The following is a 20,990-nucleotide window of genomic DNA, read 5'->3' on the forward strand; positions in this document are numbered from 1 at the left end:
TCACAATCTACATTCCCTATCAGTATGTCTCTGGAGTGTGGGAGGAAACCGGAGAACCTGGAGAAAACCCACGCAAACACGCGGAGGACATACAAACTCCTTGCAGATGTTGTCCTTGGTGGGATTTGAACCCAGGACCCCAGTACTGCAAGGCTGCAGTGCTAACCACTAAATCATGGACGCCTTAAAAAACTGTTACGGAACAGGCAAAAAAATTGCCTTATTCTTACAGACTGTCCTGGAATTTCTGGACGGTTGGCAACTTTGGACACCAGGCAGGGGAGGGCGGCCGCATGGTGCAGCCTGTGGGCCGCAGGTTTTCAGCCTTTTGGCTGCCTCGGTCCACGAGACAGGAACGGATGAGGGCCAGATATGGCCTGCGGGCTGCACTTTTCTCAGGTTTGATCATTCGTGAACGATCCGACACAAAGAGCCTGCTGTGACTGATGGGAGCCGGCACCCCAGTGAGAGACACTAACTTCTCTAAATGGCTCTCACTGGGTGTAAAATTGCAGTGTTCGGGGGTCATAATTCCGCCCACTGTTCCACTTAATTGGCTAATGGCGAGTGGGCAGGGTTTCATCCATGAATAGGAGTTTTGGCACAGCTATGTCATCTTAAATATGTACTTAAATAGGAATCCATTTAGGATCCAAAAGAGCCGGCTCATTTTGGTGAGCAGAGCCAGACTGCCCCTCACGATGATGTACACCCATCTATGTACTATAGATTTGTCCCACAACGGAGGTGGCAGTATAGGCCGGGATCATGGTGAGGCGCCACGGAAGGTTCGGAAGACACCGAGACCGCTGGGACCTAACACATTGGGGGACCAAGCCAGGTAAAGGTTATTTACAAGCTGCTGAGGACAAGAGAAAAATGGTCAGTGAGATCTGAGTTAGTGAGGGTGTACTGGTGAGGACTTTGCTGCAGAACATTTCCCCAACAGATCGCAATGTGTGAACACACCCTGATACAGATCCACGTGCAGTTACTCTTCATTAATGTCATTTTCTTGTGCAGCCGCATATAGTAACCTCATCCATGTTTCTTTGCCCCCAAAATACATCCTCAGACCACACACACTATGTCCTCATCCCCCTCTGCACACAGCTCCATGGTGCAGCCCCTCAGTCCGCTCAGGCTCTCCTGCTCCGATATGTCTCATCTCCTGCAGCCTCAGCACAACGCTGCTTCCTGGTATCAGGTCTGGAGGAGTATGAGGCCCCGCCCCTTCCGGTGACGTCATCCCCTCACAGGCGCAGCTCCAGTCTAGCCGCTGCCGTATTATTGTGATAAGGAGCAGCAGTTCCGGAAACAAGTGAGTAGTGGCCGTACAGTGTATTGTGATGTGTATGTATAATGTGTATAATGTATATGTGCTGTGAATGTCATGTGTGTAGAGTGTAAGTGGTTTTGTATATGATGTATGTGGTATGTAGCAGGGTCATTATACTGCATCATATCCATCACATGATGATTACTATTGATGCATTTGCCCCTCTGTGCGCTGTGCATGTCCCCCGCTGTGCATGTGCCCCGCTGTGTATGTGCCCCACTGTGTATGTGCCCCACTGTGTATGTGCCCCACTGTGCATGTGCCCCTCTGTGTACTGTGCATGTCCCCCGCTGTGCATGTCCCCCGCTGTGCATGTGCATCTGCCCCGCTGTGTATGTATATCTATATTTCTCAACTGGTGCATATTATATATTAAATGAGACCAAATGACTCACACCTAAGGATGCTAATAAGGGTAAATCGCCAACCATAAAAAACTCATAGAAGAACAAAGCGATCAGAATGACCCAGGAGAATATTTATCAATATAAAAGACAACTTTTATTATATAATATAGAATTAAAAATGCAATACACATATTTGACAGAAATGGTGCAGATACATACACTATAAAAAATCCATCATGGTGTAGGACCGACGAGGTCCATTCTGTGAGAATCACAATAGCTCTATGGCCATGTGCACTTATATTGCGTAACCCACATTACCATATTACAGTCCCAATGCAAATGTATATATTATTATAGTGTCCAGGAAATTAGTACTGATCTATAATAGCAAATGCATTAGATGGTCACCATAAAGTTAAGTATCCAGCTGACTACAGCAGGTGGAGATGAGGACAATTGAATAATTCATACCTGAACACGGGACGATATGGTGTGGGGGCTCACAGAAAGACCACGCGTCCACCCCCAACGCGCGTTTCGGCGCTGCCTTCTTCAGGGGGCGTAAACCAACTCAGGAAGTGTGTGACTTTAAATGCTAGCCCAGCCAATGGGTGATGATGGGAGGACCCTGAATGACGCATGTAGCATCGTGGTTGCCGGGTCAACCCATGACGTCGGCGTCATGTGGCGGATCACGCGGAAGTCACGTGGGCCCACGTGACGCCGCAGATCCTTGCATAGAGACGCCGAAGACCACGGGACGCCGCGCCAACCCGCGACGGTCATGCGTACAGGTCCTGTCGACCCCAAACATCGTGTAAATGCTCAAAGCAATGTGGTACGTGACTTGACTGAATGGCACGCCCCTTCACGTTATATATCGCGTTTGCCACATTACACAAAACAAAATCTGGGGGTCAGTATAGCAATACATTAGAATCAGGCAATGGTGCATTATCACATGTAACATAACATGTTAAATATGGTAATGATAAGTAAAGGGATTTCACAGATTAACCAGCCTAAAGGCAGTTCAGTGATGCTTGTAAAACTGAGTAATAATACATTATCGCATAAAATATAGTCTGTCTTTCACAAATATATCAGCTTAAAGGCAGTTTAGTGATATTTTCAAGTCTGAATGACAATACATTATCACATAAAGCATAAAACATAATCTGTCAAACATGTTTATGACAAATAACACCACTTCATAAATTCAACAACCTAAAGGCCACATGTACGTATGTTATAACGTAGGCATACACTAAACGTCACAGGGATATAAATACCCATGTGGGGGAAACGTGCTCATACACATCAATAGAAATCAAAATGTCATAGGCGGGAGGCGTCCACACCGGAAACGACAGATCCATAAGGAAACCGTACGACATCCGATGGGGACACCCCCCGTGCTACAAGAACCACATGGCTAGATGATACAAAATAAGCAGATTTTCATACAGTAAGTACAAAAAGGGATCACAGTATCTACGGGTCATATAGCCAATCAATGCATGATGAGGCAGTTATCATTCCCAGATCGAATAAATTTTCTTCTCCACCCATGATCAGAGATATAAGACATCAGAAAAGATGTAACTGGGCCACATCCATCCTAAGAAGATTTAACAACAGACGTAGATGGATACACGCTGTGAAAAAGAAAATCAAAATTAAAAACAATATAGATGTATGTTGCAGGTAGAGAGAGATCAAAGAAAAGGAACAAAGCTAAGGTTCTCGTTCAATCCATTAGGATGTACCGTACCCAAGTTCCAAATCCATCGTGACTCTAATTGAGCTAAGCGCTGACTAAGTTTCCCTCCACTGATTCCATATTTATGTAGATCAATGCCTCTAACCTTTAATAAGGAATTATCACAATCATGACATAACTTGAAATGTCGTGGTATTGTCCTGAGTGTAGATGTGACTCTTACTAGGGATCGAGATAATTTCTTACAGACTAGTATCTATAGGAAAGATGCCTTGTCGGTCCTACACCATGATGGATTTTTTATAGTGTATGTATCTGCACCACTTCTGTCAAATATGTGTATTGCATTTTTAATTCTATCTTATATAATAAAAGTTGTCTTTTATATTGATAAATATTCTCTTGGGTCATTCTGATTGCTTTGTTCTTCTATGAGTTTTTTACCGCTGTGTATGTGCACCGCTGTGCGCTGTGAATATGTGCACCGCTGTGTATGTGCACGGCTGTGCGCTGTGTATGTGCACGGCTGTGCGCTGTGTATGTGCACGGCTGTGCGCTGTGTATGTGCACCGCTGTGAGCTGTGTATGTGCACCGCTGTGAGCTGTGTATGTGCACCGCTGTGAGCTGTGTATGTGCACCGCTGTGAGCTGTGTATGTGCACCGCTGTGAGCTGTGTATGTGCACCGCTGTGAGCTGTGTATGTGCACCGCTGTGAGCTGTGTATGTGCACCGCTGTGAGCTGTGTATGTGCACCGCTGTGAGCTGTGTATGTGCACCGCTGTGAGCTGTGTATGTGCACCGCTGTGAGCTGTGTATGTGCACCGCTGTGCGCTGTGTATGCGCACCGCTGTGCATGTGCACTGCTGTGCGCTGTGTATATGCACCGCTGTGCGCTGTGCATGTGCCCCGCTGTGCATGTGCACCGCTGTGTATGTGCACCACTGTGTATGTGCTGCGCTGTGTACCGCTGTGCGCTGTGTATGTGCACCGCTGTGTATGTGCACCGCTGTGCGCTGTGTATGTGCACCGCTGTGTATGTGCACCGCTGTGCGCTGTTTATGTGCACCGCTGTGTATGTGCACCGCAGCAGTATAGAGATGTATGATTACCATATGAGAGGTGGTGCATTATGTTATTATCTGACCACAGTGCTGGTTTTGGAATTGGGGTGGGGGCCTTTTGTGACCCCCCACTTCTCCACGCAACCTCCTCCTAACATGATCATACACATTACAAAGCCGAGCCTCTTCTAAACTGGGATCTGTTCTTTCTAGGAACTTTTTAGAACAAATTGGAGGAATATCTGTATTGCTGGCCGTTATATGATGTGTATCCTGCCTTCTTCACCAGTTTTCTCCTCTGTGTGCTCTATATCTAATATGCAGCTGTCTGATCTATTGGGTAGAGACTAGCTGCTGCAAACTCTCTATCAATAAGATGATATGTATGGGAAAAGAATATTACTAAACTTTCTGCTCCGATCATTGCTTGTCGGTTCTGAATGCTGAATGAGTTGAACATAGCTGATCAGTCGCTTTTTACTGACCGGACATCGGCCTGAGTAAATGGGTCATGAATGACAGGTTCAAGAGGCAGGGGGAAGGGTGGCTCATAAGCGGGGAAAAAAGCAGGATTCATTGGTAATATATTAAAGTTTCTTATTTTCTGTACTATTTACGCCAGAGCGGAAGAGAAGAAGCTGCTCTGTTGATGTGACATCACGGGAAACAGGAGAATCGCTGGGAAGAGTGGTCCGAGATCACTCTGAACTGGAACAGATCGTCACAGGGCAGAAAAGGAAGGTAGTTATCATTCACCTGCCAGTAGCTCCTTAGCCACATAGCCCAAAAAAACAGTCTCAATTAACCCTTCTTAAGCTTTCATTGAGACGAGTTGAGTAGACAGTGACAGACATATCTGGAAGCTGCTTATCTTTCTGGAGTACAAAGTATCGGACATGCCCCCAACCATCTTCCCCTGAAAGAAGCTATAAGGTTGTCCCCGTACACACTAAATTATCTCTCAGTCCCCAAAACCAGGGCTGTGGAGTCAGTAAGCCAAACCTCCAACTCCTCAATTTCCATGACTCCTACTCCACCACTCCGACTCCCTCATACATGGCTCATGTTTAAGTGATAAATTTACTGTAGCACAGATTCATCTCAGCTAAAAGTCTAGGCCCTTAGATCAGGAATAGGACAGACATTTATAAGACATTTCATAACTTTCCCAAATTCTTATGAAAAAATATTCCCCACAAACTGCATTGAACTACTGTACCCAATTTATTATATATTTAAGGAGTCGGTCCATTTTATACCGACTCAGACTCCACCAAAATGGAGACTGACTCCACGACTCTGACTCCACGACTCCGACTCCACAGCCCTACGCAAAACGGCAGATTTGGATGATTTCCATCTAATGTTTGTGGACGGTTGATTTACAGGTCACTGTGTGAACAGGGTGCACACTACTGCCAGGATTATTGCAGAGAGTCCATAGACCACACAAATCGTTGTATAAGAGGGGGATGATGGGTATCAGATTATCGGATGATCTCAGGCAATCTTTACCTCTGTTCTGTTTTGTCTGGTGTAATTCCACATTCACTGTAACACTGTATAGATAGAATATAGTGTGTGTGTGTCTGTGTGTTGGAGCTCATCTAGAGCCTGTGTATTTGTGCCTCATTTGCCAGATACCATTATGTGTAGATTTATTGAATAGCTGTTGTTTTCTCCACCAGTTGTGATCTAATTTCTGCCATCAATTTTGTCACCATGGCTGAATATTCCCATGTAAAGTCCACCAAGCTGGTGCTGAAGGGAATGAAGGATAAAAGGTAAGAAGCTCTGGAAGTTAAGTCTGTATATTTTTTTATCAGGATATAACAAAATAAAACTGTCATTTCATAGACAGACTGCATTAGGAACCAAATACATTAGTATGAGCTATCCGGAGTGACAAGAGTCTTGGGAAGAGCTAAACAAGCTGTGGAAAAATGTGGGCAAATGGCTCCCAAAAATCACATAGACCATATACTAAAAAAAAAAGCGGGGCTTGAAGAAGGGGCCACCCCTAAAACATTGCTACAGGTGCATGTTTGCATGACCATTGCCTATGCATGATGTCTCTATGAAAAGCTGGTTGTATCTACAGCTGATGCAGCGTACTCCACGAATTTGCTGTGGATTGTCTCCAAGGACTTACTGGTCAGTCAGGACTGTGGAGTTGGTGTCCATTTTGGTGGAGTCAGTATAAAATGGTCCGACACCAACTCGTAAAATATATAATACTTTGGGTACAGTAGTACAATGCAAGATAAGAAAGGAAAACGTTTTTATCCAGCTCACCCACTGTCAGTGAAAATTCATCCGGTAGTGCGCGGACTTGAGGCTCGTGTCAGCAGTAAGGAGAGTAGAAACGGGAAAAGGTTCGTCCAGCACAAAATCCGGGAATATTCAACTTCAATTTAAAAACAACATTTATTGAAAAAATATCTTAGAAATTCATGATGTTAAAAAAAACGCTATATCAGAGGCATGTACACTGACGCGTTTCAAACAACGAGCTCTTATTCTTAGTATTGCATAGTTCTCCCGCGTTAGACATTGTTTAAATAATGTAAAAATGGGAACAAACGCAAATATGATCACACAAATATGGGAACAGGTGCAACTACAAAAAATTGGCTTTCTACTCATGGATCATATAAATGCCTTAAAAAAAATTGGGGATTATGTCCGTATATGTACAATACAAAAAAAATTATTTCTGCTGCAGATTGAAAGGAATATATTATTATTAATTTTTATTAACTGCAGCAGTACCTACGTAGTATACATTATTACTTGTGAAAAATGCAGTTTACAGTACGTAGGATGTACTGCTAGGACATTAACCACTTCGCACCAGAGCCTGTTTTTGCCTTCGTGACCAGGCCAATTTTTTCAATTCTGACCACTGTCACTTTATGAAGTAATTACTCTGGAACGCTTCAACTTATTCCCCAGATTCTGAGATTGTTTTTTCGTGACATATTGTACTTCATGATAGTGGTAAAATTTCTTCGATATCACTTGCGTTTATTTGTGAAAAAATCGGAAATTTGGCAAAAATTTAGAAAATTTTGCAATTTTCAAACTTTGAATTTTCATGCCCTTAAATCAGAGAGATATGTCACACAAAATAGTTAATAAATAACATTTCCCACATGTCTACTTTACATCAGCACAATTTTGGAACCAAAATTTTTTTTTGTTAGGGAGCTATAAGGGTTAAAAGTTGACCAGCGATTTCTCATTTTTCCAACAAAATTTACAAAAACATTTTTTTAGGGACCACATCATATTTGAAGTCACTTTGAGGGGTCTTTATGACAGAAAATACCCAAAAGTGACACCATTCTAAAAACTGCACCCCTCAAGGTGCTCAAAACCACATTCAAGAACTTTATTAACCCTTCAGGTGCTTCACAGGAATTTTTGGAATGTGGAAGAAAAAAATTAACATTTAACTTTTTTCACAAAAATGTTACTTTAGACCCAATTTTTTTTATTTTCACAGGGGTAACAGGAAAAAATGGACTCCAAAATTTTTTGTCAATTTCTCTTGAGAGCGCTGATACCCCATATGTGAGGGAAAACCACTGTTTGGGCGCCCGGCAGGGTTTGGAAGGGAAGGAGCGCCATTTGACTTTTTGAATGTAAAATTTGTTTGAATAATTAGCGGACGCCATGTTGCATTTGGGGAGCCCCTGATGTGCCTAAACAGTGGAAACCCCCCACAAGTGACACCATTTTGGAAACTAGACCCCTTAGGGAACTTATCTAGATGTGTGGTGAGCACCTTGAACCCCAAGGTGCTTCACAGAAGTTTATAATAATCAGCTGTAAAAATAAAATTTTCACATTTTTCCCCTTAATTTTGCATGATCATAAGGGTAATAGGATAAATTGCACCATGAAATTTGTTGTACAATTTCTCCTGAGTACGCTGATACTCCATATGTGGGGGAAAACCACTGCTTTGGTGTACGGCAGGGTTCGGAAGAGAAAGGAGCGCTATGTTGGCTGGGATAGGCAGCAGACACCATGTCACATTTGAAGAGTCGCTGACATGCCGAAACAGCAGAAACCCCCACAAGTGACCCCATTTTGTAAACTACACCTCTCAAGGAATTAATCTAGGGAAGTAATGAGTATTTTTTAATTTTTAAATTTATACCATTGGGCAGTGAAAAAAGCATAATTATATTTTTACCACAAAAAAATGTTTTACCCTCAGATTTTACATTTTCACACAGGGCAATGGGTAAAAATGGTGCCGAAATGTGCCACACAATTTCTTCTAAAAGTGGCAATACCCTATATGTGGCTGTATCGTACCGCTCAGCCATACTGCGAGATCTGGGGGGGACGGAGCGCTATTTGACAATTGGAGAACAAATTATTGTAGAATAGGCATTTGGGTTTGGGAGCACAAAATTTTCTGAATTTCTTTTGGGGGGCAAGGGCCATTTTGCTTTTCCAGAGCCTTTCTGCTACCAGTAACTTGGAAGTCCCTTATATTTTTAACAGATGACGGACCTGAGTGGGGACTAGCTTTTTTGGAGGACTGAGTTGAGGCTTTTATTGGGAACATTTTACGTAACATTTATCCGGCGCTCTAGGCTGAGCACTTACATCGGGGTTTCCATCTAAATTTCCAAGTGATGTAATTCAATTCAGATGAAACCCCTGCGGGATCCATTCACTGTAATGAGGCAGCAGAGTTACTCTGGACTCCGTCTGGCCTCTGTTTAGTGGTGTCCTTTTTTTCAGAAGTGCACAAAACTGTGGCCAACCGCACTTTTATGCACGCCTAAAACAAATGACACCGTGGGATCACAGGACAGACGGCATCCACAGTGGCCTATATCTGCCTCATTACAGGGAATCTTCCGTCATGGGTTCCGGCTGAATCACATATTTCAGAGATTTACACGGAAACTCTGGCGTAAGTGCTCAGCGCAGAGCGCAGGATAAATGTGAGCAGAGCCTTACTGTGATCTTTGGGAGACATAATAAACAAATCAGTAGCAGGTGAAGAATTTGTTTTATTTATTTTTTTACGCCGTTCCTAGTGTGATATAACTGATTAGATTACTTTATTCTTCGGGTCGGTGCGATTACAGAGATACCAGATTTATATCGGGTTTTTATGACTGACAGCTGTCACACACTAAGAGACGCTTTTTTTGTGCGAAATCTAGTTTTTGCATCGCCATATTTTGAGAGCTATAATTTTTCCATATTTCGGCCGACAGAGTCATGTGACGGCTTGTTTTTTGCGGGACGAGTTGACATTTTTATTGGTACCATTTTTGGGTACGGGACATTTTTTGATCGCTTTCTATTCCGTTTTTTGGGAGGTAAAATTAACAAAAACCAACAATTCAGGAATTGTTTTTTGAGGTTTTTTTTTTATGCCGTTCTGCGTGTGGTAAAAGTGATCAGGCAGCGTTATCCTTCGGGTCAGTACGTTTACAGTGATACTACACTTACTGTATATTTTTTTTATGTTTTGGCGCTTTTACACAATAAAACAATTTTATAGAAAAAATATTTTTTTTGCATTGCTTTATTCTGAGCGCTATAACTTTTTTATTTTTCGGCTGATGGAGCTGTATGGCGGCTTTTTTTTGCGGAACAAGATGACTTTTTCAGCGGTACCATTTTTATTTCCATTTTGCTTTTTGATCGCATTTTTTTCCACTTTTTGTTTGGCGATATGAGGAAAAAGCATAGTTTTCTGCTCCTTTTTTTATTTATTTTTATTACGGTGTGCACAGAAGGAGTTAATTAGTGTGACAGTTTTATAGCTCGGGTTGTTTCGGACGCGGCAATACCAAATATGTGTACTTTTTTTATTTTTGCATAAATATACGGATTTATCGGTTTAATATTTTATTTATTTATTTTAATTTATTTTGTATTTTTTTTTAACAGTTTCAAAACATTTTTTTAAACTTTTTTTTACATTTTTACTTAGTCCCTGTATGGGACATTAATTTTTATTTTTCTGATCCCTGATCTCATGTAATGTAATAGACATATATTACATTACATGAGATCTTCATTGACTGTTTCACAGTCAGAGTCTCCTGCCTGGCTTCAGCTGCAGGCTGAGCCAGGCCGGACACCATATATGGCAGAGCTGGAGGCCGTCATGTGACCTCCAGCTGCCATAGCAACCCAAGGTCCTGGAAGGTATCGGGTCGTCGGAGAGGTAAGTGGACGACCCCCTCTCCTCCTGCTGTCTTCTATATGCCGCGATCACTATAGATCGCGGCATATAGAAGACAGAAAAGGGTTAACATCACTGGGACCTGATCCAATCAGGTCCCGATGATGTTCCCTGTCAGAGCTATCGTTCTGCACCGCTCCTGCAGCGCTTGCAGGACCCTGGGGGTCCTGGGCGCTGCGGGACCACCCACCATTTTTAAACGTCCGCGCTGCACAGAGCCCAGGCAGCGCGGACGTTTATCTACAGTGGGCGGTCGGGAAGCGGTTAAGGAGACGCATCACTGATATGATGCCCAAAATGAAACGACATTCAGTCTTTTAGGTGCATCATAGCATTTTCTCTATCAGCATAATGGCGAGGTCAGTCACTTAAGAGTTAATGCGGTTGAAAAAAATCTCTCCACCTAAGAGGGGAGGGGACAGATAATGGAGTCTAAGATTTAGAGAAGCTTCACGGATTCTCAAATTAAATCGTCAAATTCGTAATGGAATGAACATTAAAACACATTTAATGTATATACAGTTGAAACCAGAAGTTTACATACACTATATAAAAAGACACATATGAACGTTTTTGTCAATATCTGACATGAAATCAGAATAAATCTTTCCCGTTTTAAGTCAATTAGGATTACCATATTTTATAATATTTGCCAAATGCCAGAATAATGAGAGAGAGAGAATGTTTTAAGCCATTTTTATTACTTACTGCAAAGTCAAAAGTTTACATACATTTCATTAGTATTTGGTACCATTGCCCTCAAACTGAATGACTTGGGTCAAACATTTCGGATATCCTTCCACAAGCTTCTCACAATACTTGGTTGGGCCCATTCCTCCTGACAAAACTGGTGTAACTGATCCCGGTTTGTAGGTGGACATGGACTTTTTTATCCTTAAGCCACTTTGTTATCATTTTGGCAGTATGCTTTGGGTCATTGTCCATTTGGAAGACCCATTTCCACCCAAGCTTTAACTTCCTGGCTGATGTCTTGAGATGTTACTTCAGTATTGCCACATAATCTTCTTTTCTCATGATGCCATCTATTTTGTGAAGTGCACCAGTCCCTCCTGCAGCAAAACAACCCCACAACATGATGCTGCCACCCCTGTGTTTCACAGTTGGGATGGTGTTTTTAGGTTTCCAAGCTACTAACCTTTTTCCTCCAAACGTAACGATAGTTATTATGCCCAAAAAGTTAAATTTTAGTTTCATCAGACCCCAGGACATGTCTCCAAAAATTAAGGTCTTTGTTCCGGTGTTCATTTGCACACATTAATCTGTTTTTTATGTTTCTTATGTAGTAATGGCTTCTTCCTGGCAGAGTGGCCTTTCAGCCCATGTTGATACAGTACTCGTTTTACTGTGGATATTGACACTATCTTACCAGCTTCCGCCATCATCTTCACAAAGTCTTTTGCTTTTGTCCTTGGGTTGATATGCAAATGTCGGACCAAAGCACGTTCATCTCTGGGATACAGATCTGGTCTCCTTCCTGAGGGGAATGTCCAGCTACCATACCAATCTTGTTTGTACTTGCGTATAATTGTTTGTACAGATGAACGAGGCACCTTCAGTTATCTTGACATTGTACCCAAGGATGAGCCAAACTTGTGCAAGTCCACATTTCTCTTCCTGATATGTTGGCTGATTTCTTTAGACTTTCCCATGATGCTACACAAAGAAGCAGTGTGTTTCAGGTGTGCATTAAAACTTTTGACTTTGCAGTCTCTCTCTTTCTTTCTCTCTCTCTCTCTCATTAAAAATTAGGATCTCTCATTAAAAATTATGATAATCCTAATTCACCTAAAATGGGAAAGGTTTATTCTGATTTCATTTCAGATGTTGAGAAAAACATGCATATGTGTCTTTTTATATAGTGTATGTAAACTTCTGGTATCAACTGTATACTAAATAATAATAATTTTTATTTTTTTTTGAGAATCGGTCGCTTCACATTATTTAAACAATGTCTAGCTCGGGAGAACTATGCAATACTAAGAATAAGAACTCCTAGATCAAAGAGCTTCACTGTACATGCCTCTGATATAGCGCTTTTTTTAACATCATGAATTTTTAAGATATTTTTTCAACAGAACTTTGTTTTTAAATTGAAGTTGAACATTCCCGGATTTTGTGCTGGATGCACCTTTTCCAATAGTACAATGCAGGATGTGCTGTAAATGTTTCCATAAGAATTTGGGAAAGTTTTGAAATGTCCTATAAATGTCTGTTCTGTTCCTGATCTAAGGAGCTCGGCTTTTAATGGAGATGAATCTGTGCTGCACTTTATGTACACGCTCAGTAGTGACCAGGGCTGTGGAGTCGGAAGTCAGGGAAATTGAGGAGTCGGAGGTTTGGCTTACCAACTCCACAGCCCTGTTGCTGATACCAGCTCTGAATGCTATTCTGTACAGCAAGTATTTGCCTTGTATCTATGCAATTAGCCATGAAGTATATTTTCTTGTACTTATACTATCTTGTTGGAATGCTTACTAGAAGTAAATAATTTCCTGCTTTAAAAACTAATCAGACTTTTGTCCTTTTCATTATACCTTGTATATGCGGTTTTTTGAGCTTGGAAGAGCTTCCACACGCCGAAAGCTGGATTGGGATATTGATTCAAACATTGATTTTTTGGTAACTGAGGAACAAACTGTGTAGGAAAAGGTATTGCTGGACTAGTCTTTTGTAAAAGCTTCATGTGCATATAAATAGTTTGAGGGGGGAGATAACCTGGTGACAGATTCTTTTCAAAGGGAACCTGTCATGGAGTCATGAACCACAGTTGCAAAATTGCACTTAAATATGTTATCTGTGTACATGTGGAGAGACCTATCAACTCGAGCGAGGTGAGAAAAAGCTAGCCAGGGCCTCGCTGGACTAGTCAGGTCTCTCCCTATAGTCCCCAGCTGGTTCTGCAAACTGTTTTCTCTGAAACATCGCACTACAACATATCTGGTTGCAATCGCGCAGCCAGGCTCTGATTCATGTTGCCTGTGGTTCAGACTCCATGAATCTAGTGACAGGTTCCCTTTTAAAAACAAAAATATTGAGTTTTAAGTGTACATGGACCACTCATGATCATAATTGTCTGACTAGGTTTTCTCATTCCTTACAGTATGGATGGTGGCAGGGCTGTGGAGTCGGTAAGCCAAACCTACGACTCCGACTCCCTCATACATGGCTCATGTTTAAGTGATAAATTTACTGTAGCACAGATACATCTCAGCTAAAAGTCTAGACCCTTAGATCAGGAATAGGACAGACCTTTATAGGACATTTCATAACTTTTCCAAATTATTATGGAAAAATATTCCCCACAAACTGCATTGAACTACTGTACCCAATTTATTATATATTTTAGGAGTCGGAGTTGGTCCATTTTATACCGACTCCACCAAAATGGGCTCTGACTCCGACTCCACAGCCCTGGATGGTGGGACACCACCGATGGCACAGCAGGAAGGAGACTTTAAAGGGGTATTTCCATCTCCAAGATCCTATCCCTATACAGTGCCTACAAGTAGTATTCAACCCCCTGCAGTTTTAGCTGGTTTGATAAGATGCAAATAAGTTAGAGCCTTCAAACTGCAAACGAGAGTAGGTTTTATGAACAGAAGCATAAATCTTACAAACCAAAAAGTTATGTTGCTCAGTTGAATTTTATTAAATTTTAAACATAAAAGTGTGGGTCAATTATTATACAACCCCTATGTTTAATATTTTGTGGAATAACCCTTGTTTGCAATTACTGCTAATAATCGTCTTTTATAAGACCTGATCAGGCCGGCACATGCAGATCTTCTCCAAGTTATCTAGGTTCTTTGGGTGTCTCATGTGGACTTTATTCTTGAGCTCCTTCCACAAGTTTTCAATTGGGTTAAGGTCAGGAGACTGACTAGGCCACTCCAACACCTTGACTTTTTCCCTCTTGAACCAGGCCTTGGTTTTCTTGGCTGTGTGCTTTGGGTCGTTGTCTTGTTGGAAGATGGGTCGTAATTTCATCTTAAGATCCTTGATGGAGGAGCGGAGGTTCTTGGCCAAAATCTCCAGGTAGGCCGTGCTATCCATCTTCCCATGGATGTGGACATGATGGCCAGGCCCCTTGGCAGAGAAACAGCCCCACAGCATGATGCTGCCACCACCATGCTTGACTGTAGGGATGGTATTCTTGGGGTCGTATGCAGTGCCATCCAGTCTCCAAACGTCACGTGTGTGGTTGGCACCAAAGATCTCGATCTTGGTCTCATCAGACCATAGAACCTTGAACCAGTCTGTCTCAGAGTCCTCCAAGTGATCATGAGCAAACTGTAGACGAACCTTGACATGACGCTTTGAAAGTAAAGGTACCTTACGGGCTCGTCTGGAACGGAGACCATTGCGGTGGAGTACGTTACTTATGGTATTGACTGAAACCAATGTCCCCACTGCCATGAGATCTTCCCGGAGCTCCTTCCTTGTTGTCCTTGGGTTAGCCTTGACTCTTCGGACAAGCCTGGCCTCGGCACGGGAGGACACTTTCAAAGGCTGTCCTGGCCGTGGAAGGCTAACAGTAGTTCCATAAGCCTTCCACTTACGGATGATGCTCCCAACAGTGGAGACAGGTAGGCCCAACTCCTTGGAAAGGGTTTTGTACCCCTTGCCAGCCTTGTGACCCTCCACGATCTTGTCTCTGATGGCCTTGGAATGCTCCTTTGTCTTTCCCATGTTGACCATGTCTGAGTGCTGTTCACAAGTTTGGGGAGGGTCTTAAATAGTCAGAAAAGGCTGGCAAAAGAGATCTTAAATCCACACATGTGAAGCTCATTATTCTTGGTGCCTGAACTACTTCTTAATACTTTAGGGGGACCAAACAGAATTCTTGTGGTTTGAGGGGTTGAATAATAAATGACACTCTGAATTAACTTTTAACGTTTAAAAAAAAAAAAAAAATTTGCTGCAGTGCATTTCCCACTTCCAGGCTGATCTACAGTACAAATGTCACAATGCCAAGTTAATTCCGCATGTGTCAACCAGCTAAATCTGCAGGGGGTTGAATACTACTTGTAGGCACTGTATGTAATAGGTGTAATGATGATAATAATAATGGCAAATACCTCCAGTTAGAAATGTAGTATAGTTCTTCTGATTAGCTGTCACTTACTCCATGTGCAGGGCATTGCAGTGGCTTAGGTATCCATGGCTAATAACTGTCACTATATGAGTGGCCGTAGCCATGGATATTTGCCAATATTATTATCATTACACCTACTACAAATTGGAGATGGGAATATCCCTTTAAACCCTGCAATGTTATCAGTACACCAGGCACTTATATATTAGGTTATTTCTGCATCTACAGTGTATTAGTGGGAACCTGACCTAATGTTATGCATCTCGGGTATAGCTTTTCCATCTGTTTTGATACTTGATGGTAACAAAAAAAACCTTCTAATTGATCTGAGCTGAGCACCGTAAACCTCACAGGCGTGCCGATGTACAGCCAGGTGCCCCTCTCTGGTAATTTATAAGTTCTTTCCTACATACTGTCAGTTTTGACAAGGGCTTGTTTGCATTGCAAGGCTGTGGAGTCAGTAAGCCAAACCACCGACTCCTCATTTTCCCTGACTCTGACTCCACAGCCCTGGTCACTACTGAGCGTGTACATAAAGTGCAGCACAGATTCATCTGAACTAAAAGCCCAGATCCTTAGATCAGGAACAGAACAGACATTTATAGGACATTTCATAACTTTCACAAATTCTTATGGAAACATTTACAGCACATCCTGTATTGTACTGCTGTACCCAATTTATTATATATTTTCAGAGTCAGTCCATTTTATACAGACTAGGTAACTCTGAGCGGTATAACAACCAGCTGGTGGTTTAGTGGCCACAGCCCAAGTGACAGGTTCCCTTTAACATGTGTCAGTTTTTTAAAGTAACCAGACTGCTATCGCTGTGGAGAAGAGCACTTCAGCCGTCTCTTACCACCTAGACATGCCGGTGACCAGGGCTTTCTGATATTATTGTCACTGACCTTACTATATCCACACGTCCAGCTTTCCCCACGTGAATACATGCTGGATAGTGTGGACATCTTATACAGCAGTAACGGCCATATCACCCTGCCCTACAGCATTACTCAGGGATAATGAAGTAATCATTTCTTTTCAGCAAGAAAAAGAATAAAGGTAATAAAAGGAAAAGAGACGAATGTAAAGAAGACGCCCCGGACATTGTCGGTAAGTGAAGTGATGCCCGTTACTGAATGTAATTCTCATCCATATCATGAAAGTATCAGGAAAATCTTAGTATAAGGGACGAGGTAACATCCCCCTCTCTCCTCCACCTCATCTGCTGTAATGGATGGAGGCTGCCAAACAGTCCATGGATGATATTGATGGCATCATATAATGTAGCCGACTCGCCCTGCCCTTCAGTTCACCTTATCTCACCTTTAACGTAGCAGCAACATGTATTATGACCAGAAAGTTGTACAAATTGAACAACTCTGTGTTTCTATGTACTGCAAAGTCAGAAAGTGGCTGTCCAGTCATCATCAGGAATAGCGCTGTCGATGTATATGACGCTCTGGATAATTACCAATTGACCTGCATAGTTTGGCACTGTGGAAGTTTGCAAAAACTGACTTGTATGTCTACAGTATATGGTCAGATGTAATATATCATAATAGGAAGCATCAAATAATCATGGGAAAAAAACAGTCTAGGGAGAGCTTACTCCATTGTAATTTGGCCTTTGACATGAGTGTTAAAATATGTGAGTCTACATGACAAACTTGGAAGGTGAACCTGTAGTTATACAATCAATATTTTGCAGGATTTGTCAAAATAATTATATTTTTAAGTATGAGATTACATTAGTTTATTCTGCATCCCAGTAGGACCACAGTCCATCTGCCATCCATGCAGTGGCCAGCTTATTAAGTTCTTGAAGATAGAGGGAACTGCGTCCCTTTTTAGGATGGGAGCTAGTGCTATTGGATGTAATGTGATTGTACTACACCCCTTCCATACTGAAGATAGGAGTAATGAGCAGCACAATCCCGTAATTAAATTCTTTACTCTTTATGCATGTTGGGTGTGGGTGTATGAAGGAGGCTCAGGCGCTGAGCCCGCACCATACCTGACTGATGCTGGCTGTGTAGTAACGTTGACATCTGCTTGTAACATCAGCAGCCAGAGCTAGCTCCGATCACTGCTGTTAGCCAATTAAATGTCGCTGTCAATCTTTTAACAGCAGCATTTAAGGTACACAATACTGGGTGGTGTGCCACTTCAGGCGTCCATGGTCTTGCCTCATGAGGCAACTACACGGTGCCAATGGCTTGCGAAAGGCTTGCCTACCATCTTGGTACTCCTGTGCAGCCAAGCCACGAGCTTCATAGAAGACCATGATTGAAGCCTTCTACAGTAATACAGTGGAAGTGCAATATGTAGTACTAGCGATTAAATGACCACTGGTTCAGGTTTCCTATGGGGACTGAAAATAAGTTTGAAAAAAAATGTAGTTTCTTCCCTCTTTTCAAATGTTAAAAATAATCTATCTGGTCTTTCAAAATAGAAAGTTATAAACAGAAATCAAAAGAATTGTTGGCGTTTTTTTGCACACTATCCCCAAAAAAGCTATAAAAACATAAGTACCCCAAAATGATAGCAATAAAAACACTTGCCATACAAAAAAACACACACAGATTTTTTTTTTTTAATTTCTCAAATTTTTTTTTCACCACTTAAATAAAAAATAATAATAGTATACATTTGATGATCCATCTGAATATTGTTGCCAGGTCATTTTTACTACACAATGAAGACATAATACAAAATAGAAATAAACATTGGTGGAAGTTGTTTTTGTTTTTTTACATTTAATAGCACTTGTAATGTACCCATTGTAGAAAACGGGGCATGGTAAAATGAGCAGTGTCATTCAAAACTACATCTAGTCCCACAAAGAAACGTGGCTCTGTCAACAGGAAAAAAATTAAGTTATGACTGATGGGAGGTAAGAAGGGGTTATAAAAAAGATTATTATGCTTATTGGTTGTTGTTTTTATTTTTGTGCTGTGATATTTTACATTCTGCTTATTTTAGGAAATTGGTGGGCGGTCAAGTCCTTGGGTGACATTTCAGGGACAGTAGCTATAGAAATGGACAAAGGTGCTTACATCCATGCTCTGGACACTGGGCTTTTTACCATTGGAGCCCCCCACAAAGGTGAGTGTTTGGAGCACTTTGGTATTGCACCACTTCACCACAGGATGTCTCTCACAATGCCTAGGGGCAGTACTGACTGAGCTTGTGGTCTCTGTTATGTACAAAACAATGTACAAGGGTTGTCCACTACTCTGATAACCCCTTCTCAATCCCTAGGTTTCCCCCCAGTACAATAATAACACCTCTTCACCTGCGATGCTGGCGCCATTCCAGCGGTGTTGGCACTGGCGCGTGACATTGTCGCTGCCAATCAGCGGAGGTGAGTATATGTTATTTTACTGGGGGGAAACATTAGGGATTGAGTAGGGGTTGTCTGAGTAGTAGACAACCCCTTTAAGCAAATAATGTCTCTTGCTCTTGTAAACTCAGCCTGCCTGCTGCTGTCTGTATGGCTATACACAATGGTAAAAAGGGGTCATCTCATTTACCATCCCCCAACAACATGAAGGCAGAAAACCTTGGGGTTGTTATGGCAGTCAGGGGTCCAATGAATGCCACCCTGTCCACCATAGTAGTACAGTGGGTACGGAAAGTATTCAGACCCCTTTAAATTTTTCACTCTTTGTTTCATTGCAGCCATTTGGTAAATTCTAAAAAGTTCATTTTTTTTCTCATTAAAGTACACTCTGCACCCCATCTTGACTGAAAAAAAACAGAAATATAGAAATTTTTGCAAATACATTAAAACAAAAAAACTGAAATATCACATGGTAATAAGTATTCAGACCCTTTGCTCAGTATTGAGTAGAAGCACCCTTTTGAGCTAGTGTAGCCATGAGTCTTCTTGGGAATGATGCAACAAGTTTTTTACACCTGGATTTGGGGATCCTCTGCCATTCTTCCTTGCAGATCCTCTCCAGTTCCGTCAGGTTGGATGGTGAACGTTGGTGGACAGCCATTTTCAGGTCTCTCCAGAGATGCTCAGTTGGGTTTAGGTCAGGGCTCTGGCTGGGCCCATCAAGAATAGTCACAGAGTTGTTCTGAAGCCACTCCTTTGTTATTTTAGCTGTGTGCTTGAGGTCATTGTCTTGTTGGAAGGTGAACCTTTGACCAAGTCTGAGAACCAGAGCACTCTGGAAGAGGTTTTCATCCAGGATATCTATGTACTTGGCCGCATTCATGTTTCCTTCAATTTCAACCAGTCGTCCTGTCCCTGCAGCTGAAAAACACCCCCATAGCATGATGCTTCCACCATCATGTTTCACTGTTGGGATTGTATTGGGCAGGTGATGAGCAGTGCCTGGTTTTCTCCATACATACCGCTTAGAATTATCACCAAAATGTTCTATCTTCGTCTCATCAGACCAGAGAATCTTATTTCTCATACTCTGGGAGTCCTTCATGTGTTTTTGAGCAAACTCTGTGCGGGCTTTCATATGTCTTGCACTGAGGAGAGGCTTCCGTCGGGCCACTTTGCCATAAAGGCCCGACTGATGGAGGGCTGCAGTGATTGTTGACTTTGTGGAACTTTCTCCCATCTCCCTACTGCATCTCTGAAGCTCAACCACAGTGATCTTGGGGTTGTTCTTTACCTCTCTCACCAAGGCTCTTCTCCCACGAGTGCTCAGTTTGGCTGGACAGCCAGGTCTAGGAAGACTTCTGGTGGTCCCAAACTTCTTCCATTTAAGGATTATGGAGGCCACTGTGCTCTTAGGAACCTTGAGTACTGCAGAAATTCTTTTATAACCTTGGCCAGATCTGTGCCTTGCCACAATTCTGTCTCTGAGCTCCTTGGGCAGTTCCTTTGAGCTCATGATTCTCATTTGGTCTGACATGCACTGTGAGCTGTGAGGTCTTATATAGACAGGTGTGTGCCTTTCCAAATCAAGTCATATCAGTTTAATTAAACACAGCTGGACTCCAATGAAGGAGTAGAACCATCTCAAGGAGGATGACAAGGAAATGGACAGCATGTGACTTAAATAGGAGTGTCTGAGCAAAGGGTCTGAATACTTATGACTGTGATATTTCATTTTTTCTTTTTTAATAAATTTGCAAAAATTTCTACATTTCTGTTTTTTTTTTCAGTCCAGATGGGGTGCAGAGTGTACTTTAATGAGAAA

The 20,990-nt window shown here is 42.1% G+C and overlaps 1 protein-coding gene across 3 annotated transcripts in view; it reads left to right on the top strand.

Annotated features, from left to right (window-relative positions):
- The first annotated feature begins 1,175 nt into the window (after positions 1–1,175).
- The window catches only part of FRG1 (FSHD region gene 1), a 31,660-nt gene continuing 11,845 nt past the window's right edge, over positions 1,176–20,990 (top strand). The window contains exons 1-5 of one of the 3 annotated variants that reach the window (XM_073645375.1): positions 1,176–1,321; positions 5,097–5,215; positions 6,163–6,258; positions 16,865–16,932; positions 18,805–18,927. In XM_073645375.1, the coding sequence (XP_073501476.1) occupies positions 6,197–6,258; positions 16,865–16,932; positions 18,805–18,927 (253 nt within the window). In that variant the 5' untranslated portion in view covers positions 1,176–1,321; positions 5,097–5,215; positions 6,163–6,196. The other 2 variants (XM_073645376.1, XM_073645378.1) reach the window with 2 other exon arrangements.

This window comes from Phyllobates terribilis, unplaced genomic scaffold, assembly GCF_046119375.1.
Source record: "Phyllobates terribilis strain yellow unplaced genomic scaffold, ASM4611937v1 Scaffold_1__5_contigs__length_1240528914, whole genome shotgun sequence".
Taxonomy (NCBI): domain Eukaryota; kingdom Metazoa; phylum Chordata; class Amphibia; order Anura; family Dendrobatidae; genus Phyllobates; species Phyllobates terribilis.